The sequence below is a fragment of the Oncorhynchus gorbuscha genome, linkage group LG08, assembly GCF_021184085.1.
Source record: "Oncorhynchus gorbuscha isolate QuinsamMale2020 ecotype Even-year linkage group LG08, OgorEven_v1.0, whole genome shotgun sequence".
Lineage (NCBI taxonomy): Eukaryota > Metazoa > Chordata > Actinopteri > Salmoniformes > Salmonidae > Oncorhynchus > Oncorhynchus gorbuscha.
Genome location: NC_060180.1, coordinates 5,555,403 through 5,579,893, shown reverse-complemented (window position 1 = coordinate 5,579,893; position 24,491 = coordinate 5,555,403). Strand labels below are relative to the sequence as shown.

Sequence of the window (24,491 nt, the reverse complement as noted above, 5' to 3'; positions counted from 1 at the left end):
TGCAAAACAAATAATACAAAACACGACATACAGAACAAGGACATGTAGAAAGAAAGAGGGTAGATGTCACCCACCTTTATCCCCCACCCCCCTTATTTCCCCTTTTATCCCCCCCTTCCGACCCCTGCCCAAAGGTAGATTAAAATATTACAATTGAGAGTGCGTTAATAAGTACAAATTCACAGCACCGACTCGTCCAAGTAGGAGAGGAAAGGCTGCCAGATTTAATCAAATGTTGATAATTTATTGTTCAGAATATATCTAATTCTTTCTAAGTGTACAGTGTTTGCTAATTCGCTGAGCCATAATTTGGTAGAGGGCGCTTCCCTCCTTTTCCAAAACAACAAGATTTGTTTTTTTGCCGAAATGAGACTGTAAGAGGTGAGTTGTTTTTGGGGTTTAATCCGTTTAGGGAATCAGACACTCCCAGGATTATCAGAAGCAGGTCTGGGTCTATTGAAGTCTCCAGAACATCAGAGAGGATCCTAAAAATTCCACACCAATAACCATACAAGCTAGAGCATAGGGCAAAGCAGTGGAGTAGTGTACCCTGCGCAGCCTGACATTTATCACACATAGGGGATGTATCAGGAAATATCCATAGCAGTCAGGTTTTGTAATAGTGTAATACCTTGAATTGTATGAGACGATGTCTGGAATTAATGGAGCATGTGTGGATATACTCCAAGCTCTCTTCCCAGTCTGCCATCGAAATGTCAGTCCCTAGTTCTTCCTCCCATTTTGCCTTAATGGCATCTGTAGAACGTGTGCTAACAGATTGAAAAGCGTCATATAGACGAGATATCAGTTTGTTTGAGGTGGGGCATATTTTTATGCATTCGTCAAACATGGAAGGTTTAGCATTCCCAAATGTTGGGAGGTGTTTTCTAACATAGTCTCTAATTTGTAGGTGTCTGAAAAAGTTACTTCTGGGAAGATTATACGTTTCCCTCAGCAACTCAAAGGAAGCAAAGGTCCCTTCTATATCTAAATCCCCTATGGTACTTATCCCCAACTCTCCCTATCGCTCAAAGTTGTTATCAAGGTTAGAGGGGGCAAAGGAGGGATTCCTGGCAACAGGGAGTATGAATAACATTGGTCTAAGCTCAAAGTGGACTTTAATTTGCTTCCAGATTCGGACTGTGCTATGTATTATAGGATTGTTACAATAAAGTGACATCTCCAGATTGACAGGCGACAGAATCACAGCACCAATAGAGAAGGGGTGACACTCCTCACCCTCCATACTAAGTCAGCTGGATGACGGAGGTGTGTCATCCAGCAGAAACGTAACAACGCGGAGGTTAGCAGCCCACTAACATCTGGGAGAGACAATCCTCCTTCCATCTATCCTGTGTGTTTTATAATCTCAGATGAAAAGATTGATAATTGAGTCCAATTGTTTATGAAAGGATTTCGGTATGAATACTGGGATGTTCTGGTATAGGTAGAGCAGTTGTGGGAGGAAGACTATTTTAATGGCATTAATTCATCAGAGCAGAGAAATTGGGAGAGTTCTCCAAAATTGTATGTTTGCCTTGAGTTTTTGCATCAGAGAGGGGAAATTCTCTTTAAATAGTAAGGCATATTGTTTGGTAACTACAATTCCTAGGTAGTTAAATTCTTCTGAAGATAACTTTACTGGAAGATGTTCTAGACCGGAGGTGTTTTGCAACTGTATGGGCATTAATTCACTCTTGTTACAATTTATTCTGTATCCCGAGAAGGTACCAAACAAATTAATCACATCAAGAATAGCTGGAATACTAGCTTGGGGTTCTGTTACATAGAGGAGGATGTCTTCTTCGTATAGGGAAATCTTATTTAGAGTATCTTTAGTATTATAGCCGTGTATTGCTGCATGAGATCTAATCGCCTGAGCGAGAGGTTCAATAATTAGGGCGAAGAGCATAGACGACAGCGCACAACCCTGCCTTGTCCCTCTGTAAAGGTTCAATCGGGGCGACAATGATTTGTTAGTGAGTATTCTCGCACAGGGGTTCCTATATAAAAGCTGGATCCAATTTATGAACCCATCTCCAATATTACATTTCTGTAGGACCTTGAATAGATAGGGCCACTCAACTTGGTCAAAGGCCTTTTCGGCGTCAAGAGATATAACGGCAAGGTCCACGTTGGGTAACCTCTGAGAATACATAATGTTGAAGAGGCGCCTGAGATTGAAGAATGAGTTTCTGTCAGGGAAAAAGCCGGTCTAGTCCGAATGGACCAATTTGCCAATTAAAGTGCTAAGCCTGTTAGCCAGAGTTTTTGCTAAAATCTTTTGGTCTGTATTAAGGAGAGATATTGGTTTATATGACCCTACCTCTTCTGGATCTTTACCCTTCTTATGTATAACTGTAATGAACGCTTCATCCAAAGTGGATGGGAGCGCTCCATCCTCATTGGCCTGAACCAACATTTTGTGCAGGTAGGGAGAGAGTATGTTGCTGAATGTTTCATAGAATTCACCAGAGTATCTATCTGGGCCCGGGGCCTTGCCACTCTTTAGAGATTTAATTGTTTCTTGAATTTCTTCAAGAGATATTTCCTTATTCAGGAAGTTAGAATCTTCCTGGTTGAGGGCAGGAAGATTACAGTCCTTCAAAAAGTTTTGCATAATTAAGGGATTAGGATCTGCTTTAGATGTATATAGAGACTCATAACACTGACAGAATCTGTCATTGATGTCTTTGGGGGAAGAGAGTAATTCCCCAGATGCAGATTTAACTTTGTGAATCATTTAGCCATTTTAACTGAAAGAATCTGATGTATTTCAAATTTTAAAGAGGTAATTTTTTAAATGTTTCTCCATAGATGGATGGCTAGCATTCTCCATATCCAGTAAGTGAATTTGTCCCTCCAGTTCTACCAATTTTCCTCTGTTTTGCCTACTCCTGGCAGCCTGAAAGGAGATGATACAGCCTCTCAGATAAGCCTTCAGTATTTCCCACAATAATGCTGGGGAAGTCTCTGTGTTGTCATTGGTATCAAAGAAAAATGTCACAGATTGTTGGTTCTGTGAGGAGCTGAGGATTCAACCTCCAGACCCTCTCGTTTGGTACGATGTGCTTTTCTGGATTTTTTTTTTTTAGATTCCGTCTCTCACAGTTGAAGTGTACCTATGATAGATCAAAAATACAGACCTCTACATGCTTTGTAAGTAGGAAAACCTGCAAAATCAGCAGTGTATCAAATACTTGTTCTCCCCACTGTATATGATGGGATGTATAGACAGTATGGACAGTCTATGGATAGAATATGTATCATACATGTAGAATATTTAGGATGGAAAATGTTATGTACAGCAATAGTTATACAGGAAAGGCCTTGACGAGAATACAGTATATACATATGAAGTGGGTAAAACCATATGTAAACATTATTAAAGTGATCAGTGTTCCATGACTATGTACATAAGATAGCAGTCACTAAGGTGCAGGGTAGAGTACCGGGTGGTGACAGTGACTAAAGTTCATGGCAGGGTACTGGGTGGAGACCGGCTAATGGTGACGATTTAATGGCTTTGAGATAGAAACTGTTTTTCAGTCTCTCGGTCCCAGGTTTGATGCACCTGTACTGAACCCACCTTCTAGATGATAGCAGGGTGAACAGGCCGTGGCTTGGGTGGCTGAGGACCTTCATGATCTGCTTGGCCTTCCTGTGACACCGGGTGCTGTAGATGTCCTGGAGAGCAGACAGCGTGCCCCTGGTGATGTATTGGGCAGACCGCATCACCCTCTGTAGAGCCCAGTTGTTGCAAATGGTGCAGTTGCCGTACCAGGCAGTGATACAGCCCGACAAGATGCTCTCAATGGTGCATCTGTAAAAGTTTGTCAGGGTCTTAGGGTACATGATGAATTTCATCTGCCTCCAGAGGTTGAAGAGGCACTGTTGCACCTTCTTCACCACACTGTCTGTGTTGTTGGACCATTTCAGATTGTCAGTGATGTGTATGCCAAGGAACTTAAAGCTTTTTTTTACCTTCTCCACTGCGGCCCCGTCGATGTGGATGGTGGCGTGGTCCCTCTGCTGTCTTCTGAAGTCCACGATCAGCTCATTGACTCTTTTGACGTTGAGGGAGATATTATGTTCCTGGCACCACACCACCATTGCCCTTATCTCCTTCCTGTAGGCTGTCTCGTCATTGTTGGTAATCAGGGCTACCACTGTTGTATTGTCTGCAAACTTAATGATTGTAGTTGGAGACGTGCATGGCCACGCAGTCATGGGTGATCAGGGAGTACATGAGGGGGCTGAGCACGCGCCCTTGTGGAACCCCTGTGTTGAGGATCAGCATAGCAGCTTGTTGCCGATCTTCACCACCTGGATGCCCTGCCCATCAGGAGGTCCAGGACCTAGTTGAACAGGGCGGGGTTCAGACCCAGGGCCCCAAGCTTAGTGATGAGCTTGGAGGGTATTATAGTGTTGAAGGCTGAGCTATAGTCAATGAACAGTATTCTGACATAGGTATTCCTCTTGCCCAGATGGGATAGGGGAGTGTGATGGTGATTGCATCATCCCTGGATATTTTGGGGGCGGTATGCGAATTGCAGTGGGTCTAGGGTGACAAGTAAGGTGGAGGTGATATGACCCTTAACAAGACTCTCTCAGCACTTCATGATGACAGAAGTGAGTGCTACGGGGCAATTGTCATTTAGTTCAGTTACCTTCGCTTTCTTGGTACAGGAACAATGGTGGTCATCTTGAAACTAGTGGGGATATCATACCGGGATGGGGAGAGATTGAATATGTCCGTAAACACTCAAGCAAGCTGGTCTGCACATGCTCTGAGGAGCCTTGCGAGGGTTAACACGTTTAAGTGTCTTACTCCCGTCAGAAACAGGGAGAACGAGAGCTACCTGTCCTCGTGAGCGGCGGTGGCCCGCGTCTTTGGCATTGTGTTTTCCTCGGTTTTCCCTTTATAGTACATGATTGCCTGGAGTCCATGCAACATACGTCTCGTGTCTGTGCCGTTGAATTGCGACTCCACTTTGTCTCTGTATTGATATCTTGCCTGTTTGATTGCCTTATGGAGGGCATAGCTGGACTGTTTGTACTCATCCATGTTCACAGTCACCTTGCTGTGGTTCTCGCTTTCAGTTTTGCGCGGATGCTGCAATCTATCCATGTTGTAAGGTTTGAATAGGTTTTAATTGTTACAGTGGGAACAACATTCCCTATGCACTTCCTGATGAACTCGGTCAGTGTATACGTCAATGTTTTTCTCAGAAGCAACCTGGAACATATCCCAGTCCGCGTGATCAAAACAATCTTGAAGCATAGATTCTGATTAGTCAGACCAAAGTTGAACTGTCCTTACCACGGGTACTTCCTGTTTGAGTTTCTGCCTATAGGAAGGGAGGAACAGAATGGAGGTGTGATATGATTTGCTGAAGGGAGGGTGGCGGAGAGCCTTGTATCCCTCCCGGAATGGAGAGTAGCAACAGTCGAGAGTTTTTTAGGCGCGAGCAGTGCAGGTGATGTATTGATAAAACTTGAGTAGCGTTTTCCTCAGATTTGCTTTGTTAAAGTCCCCAGCTAAAATAAATGCGGCCTCAGGATATGCGGTTTCCAGTTTGCACAAAGTCCAGTGTAATTCCTTGATAGCCATCATGGTATCGGCTTGAGGGGGAATATACATGGTTGTGACGATGACCGAAGATAATTATCTCGGGAGGTAATGCGGTCGACATTTCATTATGAGGTTTTCCAGGTCTGATGAACAAAAGATCTTGAGTTCCTGAACATTACCACAATCACACCATGAGTAGTTAATCATGAAACATATACATCTACCTCTACCTTTTTTCCTGTCCATGCGATGTACTGATAGCCCGGCTGGCTGTATTGACGGGGACAGTATATCCGGAGAGAGCCATGATTCTGTGGAACAGATTATTTTACAGTTCCTGATGTCTCTCTAGAAGTAGATCCTCGCCCAGAGCCTGTCTACTTTATTGTCCAGAGACTGAACATTAGCGAGTAATATACTTGGAAGCTGTGGATGTTATGCACGCCCCCTGAGTCAGAATTAAAGTCCACTCTGTATACCTCTTTTCTGTCAGCGGCGTCTTGGAGAAGCCTCTGGGATGAGTGAAATTGCCTCTGGGGGTATGTCACACATTCATCGTGAAGCAGAACCAGTTGTTACCTGTCATGTTTACACATTGGCTTGAGTGACATAATCTTGTTTGTAGGTCTTTCGTTCCTCCCTGATTAAATACTTTTCCTACAGTTGGACAGTTTTCCTTCAGGTGCCCTATACCCCCCCCCCCCATCCGCTCAAACATCATGAACAAGTTTTTAAGGAGAACTGTAAAAAGGAGACTTGAATTATAATTATTCGTCTTTCTCAGACAACGTCTATTTGAGTCTTTTGTGTATTACAATAGGATAAATGTCAGGGGTTTCAGCTCTCTGTCACTCAACTGCTAAAACACCTCAGGCCTGGTCTGGAGCTTTTATAAGCCTTGCATGCCTATCATTGCATTTGCGTAGTGGCATAGAGCAGTACAGGTGCTGACAGAAGTTGCACACATTTTTAGTAGCCCATGCATGGTCTGTGAAAAATGTGGCCTTTTATAAATGCATTTCATGCAATTCTACATCATTCATCATTCATCACGACTGGAGACTTTGGTAGAATGTTTTTTATTATCAAAATGATAGGCTACTTTGACAATGACAAACTGAGAATCTGAAATCAATAAAAACGACCTTGTCAGGAATCAATCAATCGCCCAGGTCTAGGTCTGTGGAGACACACATATTGTACAATAGGAGGAGGAAATTATACTCCTAAAAAGCTTTCTAATTATACTCCTAAAAAGTTTCACTGACTCACCCAACGATGTATAGCTCACTCCAGGGACAGTGTTATGGGCGAGCCGTAGGGGGCCTGGCCCGCCCTGCCGTACCTCCTTTCCCAGATTATTTTATTTTCAGCAGGAGCCATTTGCTTTCCCGCGATTGTATTTGAAATATTGCTAAAGGCCTGTTTTGTCTTCATGTTGTTCACTGACAGATTTGCTGCGCATTCCAGACTATAGGCTATGCCTTGTTATTGGGCTCCACTAGGAAGTTTTTTAAAGAAGCTATTGATCCTCTGTGGCTCAAATATTGGCCTATTCATGGTGTAGTATTTTTAATTTTAATTCTTTTAATTTTACCTTTATTTAACAAGGCAAGTAAGTTAAGAACATATTCTTATTTTCAATGACGGCCTGGGAACAGTGGGTTAACTGCCTGTTCAGGGGCAGAACGACAGATTTGTACCTTGTCAGCTCGGGGGTTTGAACTCGCAACCTTCCGTTTACTAGTCCAACACTCTAACCACTAGGCTATGCTGCCTGGCTACCCAAACTCCTTGCTCCGGGCCAAACGCTATGCCACGCCCACGGACGCTAGTTTCTTCCCCGCAATGAGTCTGGATCTGAGAACCTCCCTGATGATTTCTAGAACGCAAACACGTTCTTTAACCATTCTGATTGGTCCCAGAAATCGCTGACGACTTTGTTTTATACAAAACCTCTCATTTTAACTTCACCACAATCGACCTCAACGATGTCAGTCTCAGACTGAAGAATGTAGCGAACATAGAGCAGTGGAAGAATTCAGTTTGAGTCGTCAGGCAAGGTGTACTAGGCTATTCTGAATGATTTAATTTCTTTCTGAACAGATAGCAGTAATTATATAGCTTTGGCAAATTGATTTACCTCCAGTACCCTTCCAGTGGCTATGATTCTATAAGGAAATAAATGTTCAAGTGCTACGTCTGTGGCAGTACTGTTGATATTTAAACTGGGTAGCTTACTACACACACTCAAACTAAGTTTACCACCACTCAAATGGGCACTTGGCGAGTGGGAGGGCGAAGGGGCGGGTACAGGGGCGCAGGTATCTGCGTACGTGCCTCCTCTACTGCTAAAACACCTCAGGCCTGAAGGGTATACTACAAAGTAGGATCAATAAGTTAGCTGACTTTGATAAACAACCAGAAATAACTTGATTTTCGGGTTTATTAAGATGTAACGATCTTCTTCATCTGAGGAGTATGAAAGATTGGACCAAAACGCAGCGTGGTAAGTGCCCATTTTAATGAAATATAACTGAACACTGAATACAAAATAACCAAATGAAACAACGAAATTAAAATCGATACAGTTCTGTATGGTGAAACACAGACACAGAAAACAACTACCCACAACCCATAGTGGGAAAACAGGCTGCCTAAGCATGGTTCTCAATCAGAGACAACGATTGACAGCTGCCTCTGATTGGGAACCACACCAGACACATAGGACTATAACACAGAACAAAAATATAGAATGCCCACCCCAACTCACGCCCTGACCAAACTAAAATAGACACATATAGAAGGAACTAAGGTCAGGACGTGACAGTAGCACCCCCCCCCCCCCAAATGTGTGGACTCCGGCCGCAAAACCGAAACCCATAGGGGAGGGTCTGGGTGGGCTTCTGTCCGCGGTGGCGGCTCTGGTGTGGGACGTGGACCCCACTCCACCATAGTCCTGGCCCACAAAACTGTTTGGCTGTAACCTCGGACTGGGGACCCTTGCAGCGGGCCCCGAATAGACGGAAGATTCCGGCAGCGGCGGACAGGCGGGAGGCTGCGGCTGCACCGGAGTGAAGGGCAGCTCCGGAGTGACGGGCGGCTCTGGCAGCCCCTGACTGACTGGCGGCTCTGGCAGCCCCTGACTGACTGGCGGCTCTGGCAGCCCCTGACTGACTGGCGGCTCTGGCAGCCCCTGACTGACTGGCGGCTCTGGCAGCTCCTTACTGACGGCTCTGGCAGCTCCTGACTGACGGACGGCTCTAGCAGCTCCTGACTGACGGGCGGCTCTGGCAAAAAATAGAGACATAAAATAGAGACATAAAAAAGCAACTAAGGTCAAGACGTGACATAAGAAATATAAACGTAGATGTGTGTTTTTGGTTGTTGAATTAAGTAGGCCATGCCCATTTCAAGCTTATTTTTCTAAATAATAAAAATATATTTCAGAATATTTAGGCAAGTTCCCAGTATAATTCCTATATCCTGATTTGTACTATACCCTCTCAGATGTTCTCAGGCTTGAGTCATAATATACTGTTTGTATCATCTTTTATAGTTTTGTCAGAAAGTGAGTAGCTGGTGCATGAAGTCAGGCGCAGGAGAGCAGAATGAGTGAGCAACGTACTTTACTCAACAAGGCACAAGGTAACAATTACACTTGACCAAAACAAGACGGTAAAGATAACGCACGGGTGAACACAGCCGTCAAAAAACTAGCCATCAAAATCAACCTAACTGAACATGAATAATCCCACACAACACCATGGGGGAAACAGAGGGTCTAAATACAGGCACAAATAATTGTGAAATGGAAAACAGGTGTGTGAAAACAAAGACAAAACAAAAGGAAAAAGAAAAGTGCATCCGTTAGTAGATCGGCAACGGCGAGCGCCGCCCGAACAAGGAGAGGCACCGACTTCAGAAGAAGTCGTAACAAGTTTATAGATCAATCAATATCCCCCTTCCCTATAATCCTAGTGTGTTGACTTGCTGACATTGGTTTTACTATCTATCTTCATCCCTACTGTTACCACCATCATCACCTTCTATATGGAGCCTGTCTGTGTCCATATCGTGGTTCCTCCATGTCCCTCCTCATCCATCACTTAGCTACTGCTGCTGCTGTCTCTTCCTCTGTTCTGTTTGGCTGTAACCTCCAGCCTTGACATGTCTGTTACTCTGTTCAGTTTGGCTGTAACCTCCAGCCTTGAAATGTTTGTTCTGTTCATCTTCTCTGCTCTCCTCTCCTCTGTCCTCCTCTCCTCTGCTCTCCTCTCCCCTGTCCTCCTCCTCTCTGTCCTCCATTCCTCTGCTCTTCTCTCCTCTGCCCTCTTCTCCTCTGTTCTCCTCTCCTCTGTTCTCCTCTCCTCTGTTCTCCTCTGCTCTCCTCTCCTCTGTTCTCCTCTCCTCTGTCCTCTTCTCCTCTGTTCTCCTCTCCTCTGTCCTCTTCTCCTCTGTTCTCCTCTCCTCTGTCCTCTTCCTCTCTGTTCTCCTCTCCTCTGTCCTCTTCTCCTCTGTCCTCTTCTCCTCTGTTTTCCTCTCCTCTGTCCTCTTCCTCTCTGTTCTCCTCTCCTCTGTCCTCTTCTCCTCTGTCCTGTTCTCCTCTGCTCTCCTCTCCTCTGTTCTCCTCTCCTCTGTCCTCTACTCCTCTGTCCTCTTCTCCTCTGTTCTCCTCTCCTCTGTCCTCTGCTCTCCTCTCCTCTGCTCTCCTCTCCTCTGTTCTCCTCTCCTTTGTGCTCCTCTCCTTTGTGCACCTCTCCTTTGTGCTCCTCTCCTCTGTCCTCTCCTCTGCTTGTCCTCCTCTCCTCTGTCCTCTCCTCTGCTTTGTCCTCCTCCTCTCTGTCCTCCTATCCTCTGCTCTCCTCTCCTCTGTCCTCCTCTGCTCTCCTCTCCTCTGTCCTCTTCTCCTATGTTCTCCACTCCTCTGTTCTCCTCTCCTCTGATCTCCTCTGCTCTCCTCTCCTCTGTCCTCCTCTTCTCTGCTCTCCTCTGTTCTCTCCTCTGTCCTCCTCTCCTCTGTCCTCCTCTCCTCTGTCCTCCTCCTCTCTGTCCTCCTCTCCTCTGCTCTTCTCTCCTCTGTCCTCCTCTCCTCTGTCCTCCTCCTCTCTGTCCTCCTCTCCTCTGCTCTTCTCTCCTATGTCATCCTCATCTCTGTCCTCCTCTGCTCTTCTCTCCTATGTCATCCTCTCCTCTGTTCTCCTCTGCTCTCCTCTCCTCTGTCCTCTTCTGCTCTGCTCTCCTCTGTCCTCTTCTCCTCTGCTCTGCTCTCCTCTCCTCTGCTCTCCTCTGCTCTGTTCTCCTCTCCTCTGCTCTGTTCTCCTCTCCTCTGCTCTGTTCTCCTCTCTTCTGTCCTTCTCTCCTCTGTTCTCCTCTCCTCTCCTCTGTTTTCCTCTCCTCTCCTCTGTTTTCCTCTCCTCTATCCTTCTCTCCAATGTTCTCCTCTCCTCTGTCCTCTTCTCCTCTGTCCTCCTCTCCTCTGTCCTCTCCCTTCCTCTGCTGTCCTCTGTTCCCACCCGCTTTCTGAATGGATCTGTTGTCATCTCCGTATCCCAGCCGTTATCAACCCGATGTTTCCTCTCCCGCCCAATGAAAGATAGTGTCTGAAAGCTTAGAGAAGATATCTGTGATGTTACAGGAATGACAGCTCTGGCAGATGGGGCGTATCTCCTTTCGTTCTATTTATATTTCTGCCCTTATTTTTATCAACTTTGAAGGTTATTGCATGGAAGGATAGATGGCATCGCCATTATATCTCTACTAAGTAAACAAGTAGTCTTTTCAAGTTGTTTGTTGATATGTCCCGTTTTACAAATTGTAATTTCTGTCATTTCATTTGCATAATAGCTTTTGTACGTGGATATGAACAAGTTGTTAAGCTCTGGAAGATGATGTTTAACTACAATATATACACATCTTGTGGTTTAATTATGTATTCACTAGATGTGTTCAGTTTCTATCGTAATATAGGACTTTTTACTCAAATCATCATATGTATACATTTGTTTGTTTTTCTGTCGATATTGTTAATTCCCCTATTCTATAAAGTAAAGTGTGTGTTATATGTTTTGGTGTACAGTCAACTGAGACAATTCATGGTGTAATACGTAAAGTACATCTCTTGTAGATCATATTTTATGTCATATCTGTTAGCAAAAAGTGTTACCAACATTTTTGTGTGTGTTTTTTTTCCTCAGGTACTTTGTTCTGCACAAGCTACCCACCCTAAAGTTCCTAGACACTAGGAAGGTTTGTAAGACAGAACAGCAGGAGGCTGAGGCACGGGGAGCCTTCATGAAGGTGGTTAAACCCAAGTCATCAGACATGGTGGTGAGTGCACGCTTTAAATTGTAATACCGCTGCTTTTCCGGACACAGATTAGGCCTGGCCCTGGATTAACACGCACTTCCAATGGAGAATCTCAATTGAAAGTTAGATACACTATAAAGTGAAGTATGTAACTGAATGAGGTGTTACATTTCTGATAGGAGGTACTGGCTCTTCATCCAGGAGAAGATAAGATATTTAGGGCTTTCCAGTCCAGAGAAACTAGAGTACAGTAAGTGAATAAAGAGACAACAAAAAACATTCACTGCCCAGTTCATGGAACCTATCAGGAAATAAAGAACTAGTTGTTTCTTTTTCAGCCATTCAGAGGGTTGAATGGAGTCCCCCTCATTAGCAGTGTGATGAGAGAGATCCTATATCTCTGATATAGCTGATTATATAATAGTTCCCTCACCTCGCGTTGGGGTCAATCATTTGTCTAATCCATCTAACCCTATTAAGACCGTAATTAAGTGATGTGTATGAGCAGTGAACCCCCCCCCCTCCTTCTCTTTCATTCCTTCCTGTCCTCCTTTCTTCATCCGTGTCTGAGTGTCAGTCTCCCGTTGCAGGGGTCCTGGTGTGGTAGCCCTTTGAACAGAAGCCCTTACCGTGCCCCCTCTCCCTCCCTCCGAGGGGACTCTCTTTAATGAGTGTGTGTGTGTGTGTATGCTTGTGTGTGTCTCTCTGTGTATGTGACCACGGTCTGACCTCATTCCGTATGCATAAGCCCAGATCAAAGTGGACGGGCGGCTGTCCGGTCGCAGCAGCGTCGCGGAGCATGACAGCGCTGGCCATCGGAGCGACATCTCACGTACACGCTTCATTTTTCTCAACCACGCACTTATTCCTCCCTCGCTCGTTAGGGCCAGACTAATTATAGTTTGGGATTTCATAGATGTAACCCTCCTCACCCTTCTCCCTCATCTCCCTTTCCCCCTCTCCTCCCTCCCTCCTCTTTCAGAGGGGTGTAAATGAATAGCTTTGCTAAGATTTGATTCCATGTAATTACAAGGTCATTAAATATTTACTGGTTGGATCAGCGAGTCCCAAGGTCCCCAGGGCCTTACAGACTGAGAGCAGTCTGGGAGGTAAGAACAAAGCCAACCAATGACGAGGCATGATGCATTTCGAACAGACTGAGTGTTGCATGGAGAAATCAGGTAGAAATACAGGGGGCATGGAAAAAATTGAAATATTTATCATTTCAGACAAAATATTCCAGTGTTTTAGTGTCTGTTCATATGACTCTTTTCTCTTGATTTAACGTGCAATTGGCAGAGCAAGAAAAGAAAACAAGGAAATAAGTTAACCCCATTCTGGCATGTTTGCTAGATTTAGAGGAGTAGAATAAAAACACTGCTCATCCACTTCATATGAAAAGAAGCAGAGTGCTTTAACAATGCTTGTTGGCAGGCAAAAGTCACTTTGGAGGATTACAGTATATTTACATAGCCTTGTCAATGTAGCAGCAACGCTTGCTTCTGTTGTCACAGAGTTATATATGGCTGAAGATTATCAAGCTAGTTGATTTCTATGTGTTTGTGTCAGAGTAAATAGCAAAACATGCTATGTACATTATCAGATAGAAATGTCCCATTATGTATATCTCCCTTTACTTAAATACTGTAGATAACACACTTTCTACAGTGCAGTACACCGTTTTTTCTGCTGCACCTTAGTAGCCTTTGACTCAATATACTGTGTAACCTTTATACAGACTTCATACACCTTTTATGTAGTTGGACTTTGCTCATAAGTGATTTGTGAAGTATCTATGTAGGACTTCTGAAGACCTATGAATACTCCACAAAGCCTTTATAAGTTGTTTGTTTAAAGTGGTACAGCGACCGTGATGAGAGTGAGAGTTGGGCTCATGTGGTTCTAAACGTCCCATCCCGTGCTTGGGTCCTTGACTCTTGGGGTGTTGGTTTCCACCATAACAGTTTGTTTTGAGTCCGATGAAGCATGATGTGGCAGCCATAACCCTCTCGGCGGGGCACGTGTACACCCTGCCTCCCCGCCATTTAATTGGCTCCATCATCAGAACCATTGGGTTTCTGACCAATCGTGCGGGTCACCAATTAACGAGTGGTGCAGACAAACGAGCCATTAGGGAGGAAGAGATGATGATGGTGTAATTAGACATTTGTGTTTTCTTTTGTCTCGTACAGTGGGGCGTCCCTTCATAACACAGGAGCCTGGTGTCTGGGGTTACTGTAGCACAGTTACACTGGACAGTAATTACACTGAACAAAAATATTAACACTAATTAATACTCTCTCTCTAGTCTCACTATATTCTCTCCTCTCTCCTCTTCTCTTCTCCCTCACACTCTCTCTCTCTTTCTGTGAGAGTTACTGTGTAAATACTGTGGTTGTTTCTGAATACCAATGTTTGGAGTACAATCAAAGTTAAAGAAGTGTCATGACTGATCAGAATGAGTCAGATAAGACAGGTGGGAGATGACCGTCACCAGGCTTCTCTCTCGCCCACAGAGGGGGGGAGGGAGCTGCTGGATGGTCGACAGTTCCCACCCTGTTGTAAATTACAGGAGAAGGAGACGTTATTTCCCCCAGTGTTAAACCCAAGGAATGTTCTTTGTTAACAGACTCCCCCCCCCCCCAAAACTCTAACACGGTCAAATGTGAATAATGGAGCAACAATTCTAACACAAGAATGTGGGGAATGGTCAGCGGGGAGCTATAGACAACTAATGTCATATTGGTTTTCATTTTGTGATGTCATTAAAAATTGTATGGACGAAATACTGTAACTTGGAAAGTATATCCCCTTTATAGGTCAAGTTTCTATCCAATATGTTGTGCATATGATATGAAAAAGGATGAAATTACATTTGTTAAGATATGAATGTGATTTTAAGAGGTATAAGAGAATCTATCGCCTATAAACTGTGCATAAGTAAGTAGCCACACCCCGATAAGGTCAGAGAGCATGTCAGACTGACGGAACCGTGCCCTTTGGCCAGAGTGCCTAAAATGATTACCAACAGAGATTAACATTAGACCAGGAAACGTAAGGCGGGAGCTACACGTTTGAAATAGTTGGAACGTTTAACCTCAACACGAGGTGAAGAAATAAACTCACCTTCCTTTAGACCAGAGACACGGCGAGCTGCAGGTCATGTCCATCGTGGTCCAAATCCTGAAACCAACACGATGGGGAAAACAAACCCCCCAATCACTGAAACAGCTGATTAGCTGATTTGAGTCAAATATTTTCTTGAAAAGCGAACCTAAGTGAGACTATCCTACTATGCTCATCACCAATAGGAACGGTCGACACGGCTGGCTAGCTGTCTTCCAGAGTGAACAATAGTAGAAGACAGGAAAAGGGAGACCCCTTTTGGACAATCAGAGAAATACAGCTTGCCGCTAAAAGGCCAACAACCTTCCGAAGGAGGGCTTGTTCCAAAAGAGATAAACGGAAAACAAAGGCACTCACGAAAATACATTCATGATTTCTTATTCCAAACGGGCGGCAGTTTGTGTGCAAACTTTATGATTACTGTGAGAATAGTTCTGAAAAGTATTGACGATAAGTGTCTTTTCTCTCTCTTTCCCCCTTTTCATGTTGTTGTGTAAAATGCCACCATTTTGTAAAAGTCCGCTAGGGAACTTTGTCTCATGTAATAAGTGTGTATGTTATCCTGTTTATTTATGTTATCCTTATTATTTAGTTAGCTAGTAAATAAATCATTAAACATATTTGTGTAGTACTGAATCATTAGCAAGGCTGGGACATTAAAAACTTAAATATTTTGTTTCACCGAGTCGTGGCTGAACGACGACTTCAATAACATACAGCTGGTGGGGTTTACGTTGCATCGGTATGATAGAACAGCCGCCCCTGGTAAGACAAGGGGTGGCGGTCTGTGTATACTTTTAAACAGCTGGAGCACGCAATCTAATAGTATCTCATGTAACTATTTACACACTAAGAGTTTTCATCTATATTTTTAGTAGCTGTCTATCTACCACCACAAACCGATGCTGGCATGAAGACCGCACTCAATGAGCTGTGTAAGGCTATAAGCAAACAAGAAAATGCTCATCCAGAGGTGGCGCTCCTAGTGGTCGAGGACTCGAATGCAGGGAAACTTGCATCCTTTTAACCCAATTTCTACTAGCATGTTAAATGTGCAACCAGAGGGGGATAAAACTCTATACCACCTTTACTCCACACACAGAGTGTAAGGGTGTTTAACTGGCGGCAGAGAAGGAGGAGAGAAATAACTGTGTTTCCAACGGCACAGTTTATTTACAACAAAAAAACACTGGAAAACATAACAAAAATCAATGGGTAACAACCCGACGCACAGCAGTACAGACGTACACATACACTTACAATAAACAATCACTGACAAGGACATGATGGGGAACAGAGGGGTAAATACACACCAGTACAGACGTACACATACACTTACAATAAACAATCACTGACAAAGACATGATGGGGAACAGAGGGGTAAATACACACCAGTACAGACGTACACATACACTTACAATAAACAATCACTGACAAAGACATGATAGGGAACAGAGGGGTAAATACACACCAGTACAGACGTACACATACACTTACAATAAACAATCACTGACAAGGACATGAGGGGGAACAGAGGGGTAAATACACACCAGTACAGACATACACATACACTTACAATAAACAATCACTGACAAAGACATGAGGGGGAACAGAGGGGTAAATACACACCAGTACAGATGTACACATACACTTACAATAAACTATCACTGACAAAGACATGAGGGGAAACAGAGGGGCGCTACCCATCCTGTTAGCGGGATCATTTATGTCAGCAACCGCTGAATAGCATAGCGCAACAGTCAAATAATATTACTAAAAAATAATCATATTCATGAAATCACAAGTGCAATTTTGCAAAACACAGTTTAGCCTTTTGTTAATCCACCTGTCATCTCAGATTTTGAAATGATGCTTTACAGCGAAAGCAATCCAAGCGTTTGTGTAAGTTTATCGATAGCCTAGCATAGCATTATGTACACTTAGCATCAGGAAGCTTGGTCACGAAAATCAGAAAAGCAATCAAAGGAATCGTTTACCTTTGATCTTTGGATGTTTTCACTCACAAGACTCCCAGTTACACAACAAATGTTCCTTTTGTTCCATAAAGATTATTTTTATACCCAAAATACCGACGTTTGTTTGTCGCATTATGTTCAGAAATCCACCGGAAAGAGCGGTCACGACAACGCAGACGTATATTCCAAAAATATCCAGAATGTCCACAGAAACATGTCAAACGTTTTTTATAATCAATCCTCAAGTTGTTTTTAAAATATATATTCAATAATATATCAACCGAGTGTGTAGCTTTTTCAATAACATCGGGAGAAACAATGGCCGCTTTACTCAGTTGCACAAAACTCACTCTGAGAGCCCCCACCTATCCACTTACGCAATGTGATCCTTCACGCTCATTTTTCTAAATAAAAGCCTGAAACTATGTCTAAAGACTCTTGACACCTTAGGAAAGCCATAGAAAAAGGACTCTGGTTGATATGCCTTTAAATGGAGGATAGGCATGCATAGGAACAGAGAAGTTTCAAAATAAGAGGCACTTCCTGATTGGATTATCCTTAGGCTTTCGCCTGCAATATCAGTTATGTTATACTCACAGACAATATTTTTACAGTTTTGGAAACTTTAGAGTGTTTTATATCCTAATCTGACAATTATATGCATATTCTCGTTTCTGGGGCTGAGAAATAGGCAGTTTCAAATGGGTACGTTTTTTAGCCAAAAACTAAAATACTGCCCCCTACACGCAAAAAGGTTAAATACACAACATGTACCAGGTGTGATGGAAGACAAGACAAAACCAATGGAAAATTTAAAATGGATCAGCAATGACTAGAAGGTCGGTGACGTCGACCGCTGAACACCGCCGAACAAGGAGAGGGAACAACTTCAGCGGAAGTCGTGACAGTACCCCCCCCCCCCCCCCCCGGTGGAACTCTCGCAGCATAGAAGGATCCAACACGTCCTCCACCAGAACCCATCATCTCTCCTCCGGACCATACTCCTCCCAGTCCACGAGGTACTCGAATCCAGTATGGAACGAACAGAGTACGCCAGGGCCCCCTCGCTGCCCAGCTGGGATGGAGGAACCTCCCGCACCTCGGATTCCTGGAGCGGGCCAGTCACCACCGGCCTGAGGTAATTGGGGGGGAAGCTGTAACCTTTAACTAACCTCATTCACTCTCCTCCGGACTTTAAATGGCCCCACAAACCGTGGACCCAGCTTCCGACAGGGCAGGCAGAGGGGCAGGTTTTGGGTCGAGAGCTAGACCCGGTCCCCCGGTGCGAACACAGAGGCCTCACTGCGGTGACGGTCTGCGGCAACTTTCTGGCGCAGCACGGCATGCTGAAGGTGAACATGGGCGGCGTCCCATGTTTCCTCCGCATGCTGGACCAGTCATCCACCGCAGGAGCCTCGGTCTGACTCTGATACCAAGGAGCCATAAACGGCTGATACCCCAATACACACTGGAAGGGACAGAGGCCAGTTGAGGAGTGGTGGAGCGAGTTCTGGGCCATCGCTGCCCAGGGCACGAACGCTGTCCATTCCCCCGGCCGGTCCTGGCAATAGGACCTCAGAAACATACCCACATCCTGGTTAACTCTCTCCACCTGCCCTTTACTCTCGGGGTGAAAACCTGAGGTAAGGCTGACCGAGATCCCCAGACGTTCCATGAACGCCCTCCAGAACCTAGACGTGAACTGGGGACCCCGATCAGACACTATATCCTCTGGCACCTCGTAGTGCCGGAGACGTGTGTAAACAAGGTCTGTAAGGGCCGTAGAGAGACCGGGCAACGGGAGGAGACGACAGGACTTAGAAAAACGATCCACAACGACCAGGATCGTGGTGTTACCCTGTGAGGGAGGAAGTTCGGTCCGGAAATCTACCGACAGGTGCAACCATGGCTGTTGTGGAACGGGTAAGGGGAGTAGCTTACCTCTGGGCAGGGGCCTGGGAGCTTTACACTGGGCGTACACCGAGCAGGAGGAACCATAAACCCTCACATCCTTAGCCAAAGTGGGCCACCAGTACTTCCCACTAAGACAGCGCACCGTCTGACCTATTGCAGGATGACCAGAGGAGAGTGACGTGTGGGCCCAATAGATCAGACGGTCGCGGACAGCAGACGGAACGTACAGACGCCCAGCTGGACACTGGAGGGGAGCCGGCTCTGCACATAACGCCTGCTCAATGTCCGCATCCAGCTCCCACACTACCGGCGCCACCAGGCAGGAGGCAGGGAGTATGGGAGTGGGATCCATGGGCCGCTCCTCTGTGTCATACAGCCAGAACAATGCGTCATGGCCCACCTTGCCTGGCGAGGGTTCAGTCTCCTCGCTGCCCAGATGTACTCCAGATTGCGGTTGTCAATTCAGATGAGAAAAGGGTGTCTAGCCCTAACCTTTTCCAAGTCTACTAAATCATATCCACTTCTCCAACATCCTGAACTTTTTCCAAGTCTACTAAATTATATCCACTTCTCCAACATTCTGAACTTTTTCCAAGTCTACTAAATCATGTCCAGAGAGCTGGATGTCTGCTCAATGTTTTCGGGGGAACATTTAGAGAAAGCACGCATATAAAAAACAAGTCCTATCTGGTATAAGACTGATATATTTTTTGTATTTGATGTATTTGTTGTAACTCTGTTCGGCGTTGGGTGATGTCAATGTCAAACCTATATTGGTATTATACAATCATACAAGTGTGCTATCTTAATTTGACCAGTTTCTCACAGCAGGAAAATAATCCTACAACAGGAAATGTGAATTATTATTTGTGTAATAATTCATGGACATTTCTTTTGTTTTAAAGTGGAAATTAAAAACCTTTCTGAACCTTGAATAGACTACAATTTGCATTTCCTGCCGTGCAGGAAAAGTATCCGCAACAACAGTGATCAATTTAAGATAGAACATCTGTACTTTAGTATGGCCTGTAGACTATGCCCAGCAAAATCGTATAAAACACAGTAAGTGCAGTAAAAGTAGTTTTATGTGTGGATAAGTTGTCTGCCTGAGGATAATTTAGTGTATTTTCATGCACCACTTGGCCTTAGAAATACATAACACCCTCAGTGTTTCATTGTGTTGTTGTTTATGTTTATAACACTAGCTAGGGAGGTCATCTTCCTCCACTATAGTTATGAAGACAGCGTGATTGGGTCTCTGTCTTATTGGATTTCCTGAGCGGGGAGGATGAGCAATGGGACAAACAGAGAGAGAGAGAGAGACATATATAGAGGGAGGGAGGGATATATTTTTTTTAAGTAGAGAGAGAGACTAATAGAATCAAAGGGAGTATGAGACAGAAGAGGGAAGAGGGATGGCCAAATACCTGAAATAAACAAGTAAATTGAGTGAAGGCCATTGAAGTGTTTTTCCCAGACCGCAACAGACAGACAGACACAGAGAAGAGAGATGCAGAGAGTGGGAATGCCTTGAGCTGTATTTTGGGAAATTGGGCGTGTTGGAATGCCATAATGTGATAATTCTCTTTGAGGACTCGAAGGTCATGGAATGCGATGGCTCTAGACCGCATAGAGACATTTAGACTGCTCGGGCCTGGAGATAATACCCTGCTTCACCACCACCAAGCCCTCATCATGTTGTTGAAACCTTGAGTTAAACTGACCAGGTCTATCAAAACACTCTGAAATCCCGTTCTGTATTTCTGCAATCCTGGGCGCCACTCAGAGAGGCCATGTCGGATTTGACCGGTATTATAAGATTTTACTCCCTGTCCTGCATGTTAAAGTACATTTCACAGTGAAGGAAGTAAATGCTCAGTCCCCTACCACTAAACACAGCTTGGTAGCTACGTCAGGGGTATAATGGTTCCATGGATGTCACTACAGTTTGCTCGGTTAGAGAGTTTGACTTGATATTAGAGCCCAGGACATGAGTTATTCTCCCCACATCCTGCGTGTAATGTGAAGCAGACTGCGTCGCTGGGCAGTTAGAGCCAGCTCTCGTCTCCCATGAGCCCTTGCTCTCAGGGTGACGGCTCTTCAGTGGAATCGACAGTGACAGAGCCAGGAAAGTCCTCAAGTGGTTCTTTTCAGTTCTGTTTTCCCTCCGCTGATGTTAACCTGCTTTACTCTGCAGTGGTTCACTTTAAGTTTGCACAGAGGAAAGCAGTCCAAATATCTGAAGTAGACCACATGATTTGAGAGCCATGATTGTGTATCATAGGCCTACACATGATCTTGTGGCATTTTTCACATTATTAATCTTCAAACATAACAAACAACATGCGATAGAATGGATGGTAGAATGGTGCCGGGGGGGGTGGCTGACATTTTACGTGCTCCTAACCAACTGGGCTTTTTGTTTGTTTTTTTGTGTTGTTTGCAACTTATGTTTTTACAAATTTTGTACATAATGTTGCTGCTACCATCTCTTCTGGACATCAGAACAGAGATTACCCACCTCGAACTGGAAGAAGACTTTTTCTTTAACGAGTCTGACATGAAGGATACACTGCTATCCAAGGAACGGGCCAAAATCCTCATCATTTGCATGAAGAAAAGTCAGAGAAAAAGGGAATGGAGGTCGGGCTGCCTTCTGAGAATTTGTAGGCGAGTGAGTAAACCCCCACTGCAATCAGTTCTATTGGCCAACGTGCAATCATTGGAAAATAAAATGGATGATCTACGATCAAGATTATCCTGCCTACGGGACATTAAAAACTGTAATATCTTATGTTTCACCGAGTCGTGGCTGAACGACGACACGGATAATATAGAGCTGCCAGGATTTTCCATGCACTGGCGGGACAGAGAAGCTATGTCTGGTAAGACGAGGGGCAGGGGTGTGTGTTTATTTGTCAATAACAGCTTGTGCGCAATGTCTAATATTAAAGCAATTCAGAGGTATTGCTCGTCTGAGGTAGAGTATCTTAAGCTGTAAACCACACTCTCTACCAAGAGTTTTCATCTATATTATTTGTAGGCATCTATTTACCACAACATGATTTGAGAGCCATGATTGTGTATCATAGGCCTACACATGATCTTGTGGCATTTTTCGCATTATTAATCTTCAAACATAACAAACAACATGCGATAGAATTGATGGTAGAATGGTGCCGGGGGGGGGGGGGGGGGGGGGCTGACATTTTACGTGCTCCTAACCAACTGGGCTATTTTGTATGTTTTATATTTTTTTACAAATGTTGTACATAATGTCTTTGTGCCAGCAACGGTTTGCACTCAAACAGCACTCAACCAGCTGTATAAGGCCATAAGCAAACAAAAAGGCTCATCCCGAAGCTTCTAGTGGCCAGGGTCTTTAATGCAGGCAAACTTAAATCCGTTTTACCTCATTTCTACCAGCTTGTCACGTGCAACCGAAGGAAAAAAAACTCTAAACCACTTTTACTCTGCACACAGAGATGCATAAACCCTCTCCGTCACCCTCAATTTGGCAAATCTGACCATAATTATATCCTCCTGATTCCTGCTTATAAGCAAAAACTAAAGCAGGAAGTACCAGTGACTCGCTCAATAGGAAACTGGTCAGATGCTACGCTACGGGACTGTTTTGCTAGCACAGACTGGAATATGTTCCAGGATTCATCCAATGGCATTGAGGAGTATACCACCTCAGTCACCGGCTTCATCAATAAATGCATCGACGACGCAGTGACCGTACATAAATATCCCAACCAGGAGCCATGGATTACAGGCAACAGCCGCATCGAGCTAAAGGCTAGAGCTGCCACTTTCAAGGAGCGGGACACTAATCCAGGCACTTATAAGAAATCCTGCTATTCTCTCAGACGAACCATCAAACAAGCAAAGCGTCAATACAGGATAAAGATGGAATCCTACTACACCGGCTCAGATGTGGCAGGGCTTGAAAAGTATTACTGACTACAAAGGGAAACCCAGACGTGAGCTGCCCAGTGACGTGAGCCTAGCAGACAAGCTAAATGCCTTTTATGCTCTCTTCGAGGCAAGCAACACTGAAGCATGCATGAGAGCACCGGCTGTACTGGACGACTGTGTGATAAAGTTCTCGCTATCCGATGTTAGCAAGACCTTTAAACGGGTTTACATTCACAAAGCTGCGGGGCCAGACGGATTACCAGGACGTGTACTCAAAGTATGCGCGTAAATAAAAATACAATTTTATTAGGAATAATTCGATTTAGTAATCATTTAGGTTCCCGATCCTTTTCCCTAAGAGTCCCCTATAAGACCAAGTAGCCATCCTGGATAGCCAACTGGCAAGTGTCTTCACTGACATTTTCAACCTCACCCTGACCGAGTCTGTAATACTTATGTTTAAAGCAGACCATAGTACCTGTGCCCAAAGGATGCGAAGGTAACCTGCCTAAATGATTACCGCCCGTAGCACTCACGTTTGTAGCCATGAAGTGTTTTGAAGGGTTGGTTATGGCTCACATCAACAGCATCCTCCCGGATAGCCTAGACCAAAAGCCATCCTGCCATCCAGGATCGAGGAAAGCCCAAAAATTTGTCAAAGACCCCAGTCACCCAAGTCATAGACTGTTTTCTCTGCTACTACATGGCAAGCGGTACCGGAGCGCCAAGTCTAGGACCAAAAGACTCCTTAGCAGCTTCTACCCCCAAACCATAAGACTACTGAATAATTAATCAAATGGCCACAGGGTACCCCCTGTATATAGCCTCATTATTGTTATTTTATTGTGTTACTTTTTATTATGTTTTACTTTAGTTTATTTTGTAAATGTTCTCTTAACTTTATTTCTTGAACTCCACTGTTGATTAAGTGCTTGTAAGTAAGCATTTCACAGTAAGGTCTACACATGATGTATTTAGCACATGTGACAAATACAGTTCGAGTTGATTTGATAGCGCTTTGAGGATGTAGTGGGTTTGCTGAATCATTTTAATGGATACATTCCAGAATATGCTTCTCAACAAGAACATACTACCAAACAAATTGCTGTGAAAGCAAGTTTATCATACTGTTTTCTCTCAGCCTAGTAATTGATATATTTCCAGATTTATGAAAATATTTCAATTATATTATTACTTTTGGGGCTCCTGAGTGGTGCAGCAGTCTAAGGCACTGCACCTCAGTGCTTGAGGCATCACTACAGACACCCTGGTTCGAATCTAGGCTGTATCACAAGCGGCCGTGATTGGGAGTCCCAAAGGGCGGCGCACAATTGGCCCAGCGTCGTCCGGGTTTGGCCGGTGTAGGCCGTCATTGTAAATAAGAATTTGTTCTTAACTGACTTGCCTAGTTAAATAAAGTTTATTATTATTATCATGTCCAATGTTTTCTTCTTCTGTATAGGTTATAAGTCAGGACAATTTGGTGAATAGAGGAGCAAAACTCCAGTACATTTTCCTACATTTCCTGGTTTTCCAGAATCAGTATGGAATAAGCAGAACATCCAATTAGGATTTCCTGAAAGATGTTTGCAACTCTAATGATAGATGATGTGTTTCCATGTCATGAGTCCTACCCTGTATTGGCCTCAGACTAGCTTGTGCTAACACTC

The 24,491-nt window shown here is 44.3% G+C and overlaps 1 protein-coding gene across 1 annotated transcript in view; it reads left to right on the top strand.

Moving 5' to 3' along the window:
• The window catches only part of LOC124041121 (leucine-rich melanocyte differentiation-associated protein-like), a 473,611-nt gene that overhangs the window by 299,181 nt on the left and 149,939 nt on the right, over nt 1-24,491 (top strand). The window contains exon 5 of the mRNA XM_046358329.1: nt 11,773-11,905. Coding sequence (XP_046214285.1) covers nt 11,773-11,905 — 133 coding nt within the window. The remainder of the gene's footprint in view (nt 1-11,772; nt 11,906-24,491) is intronic.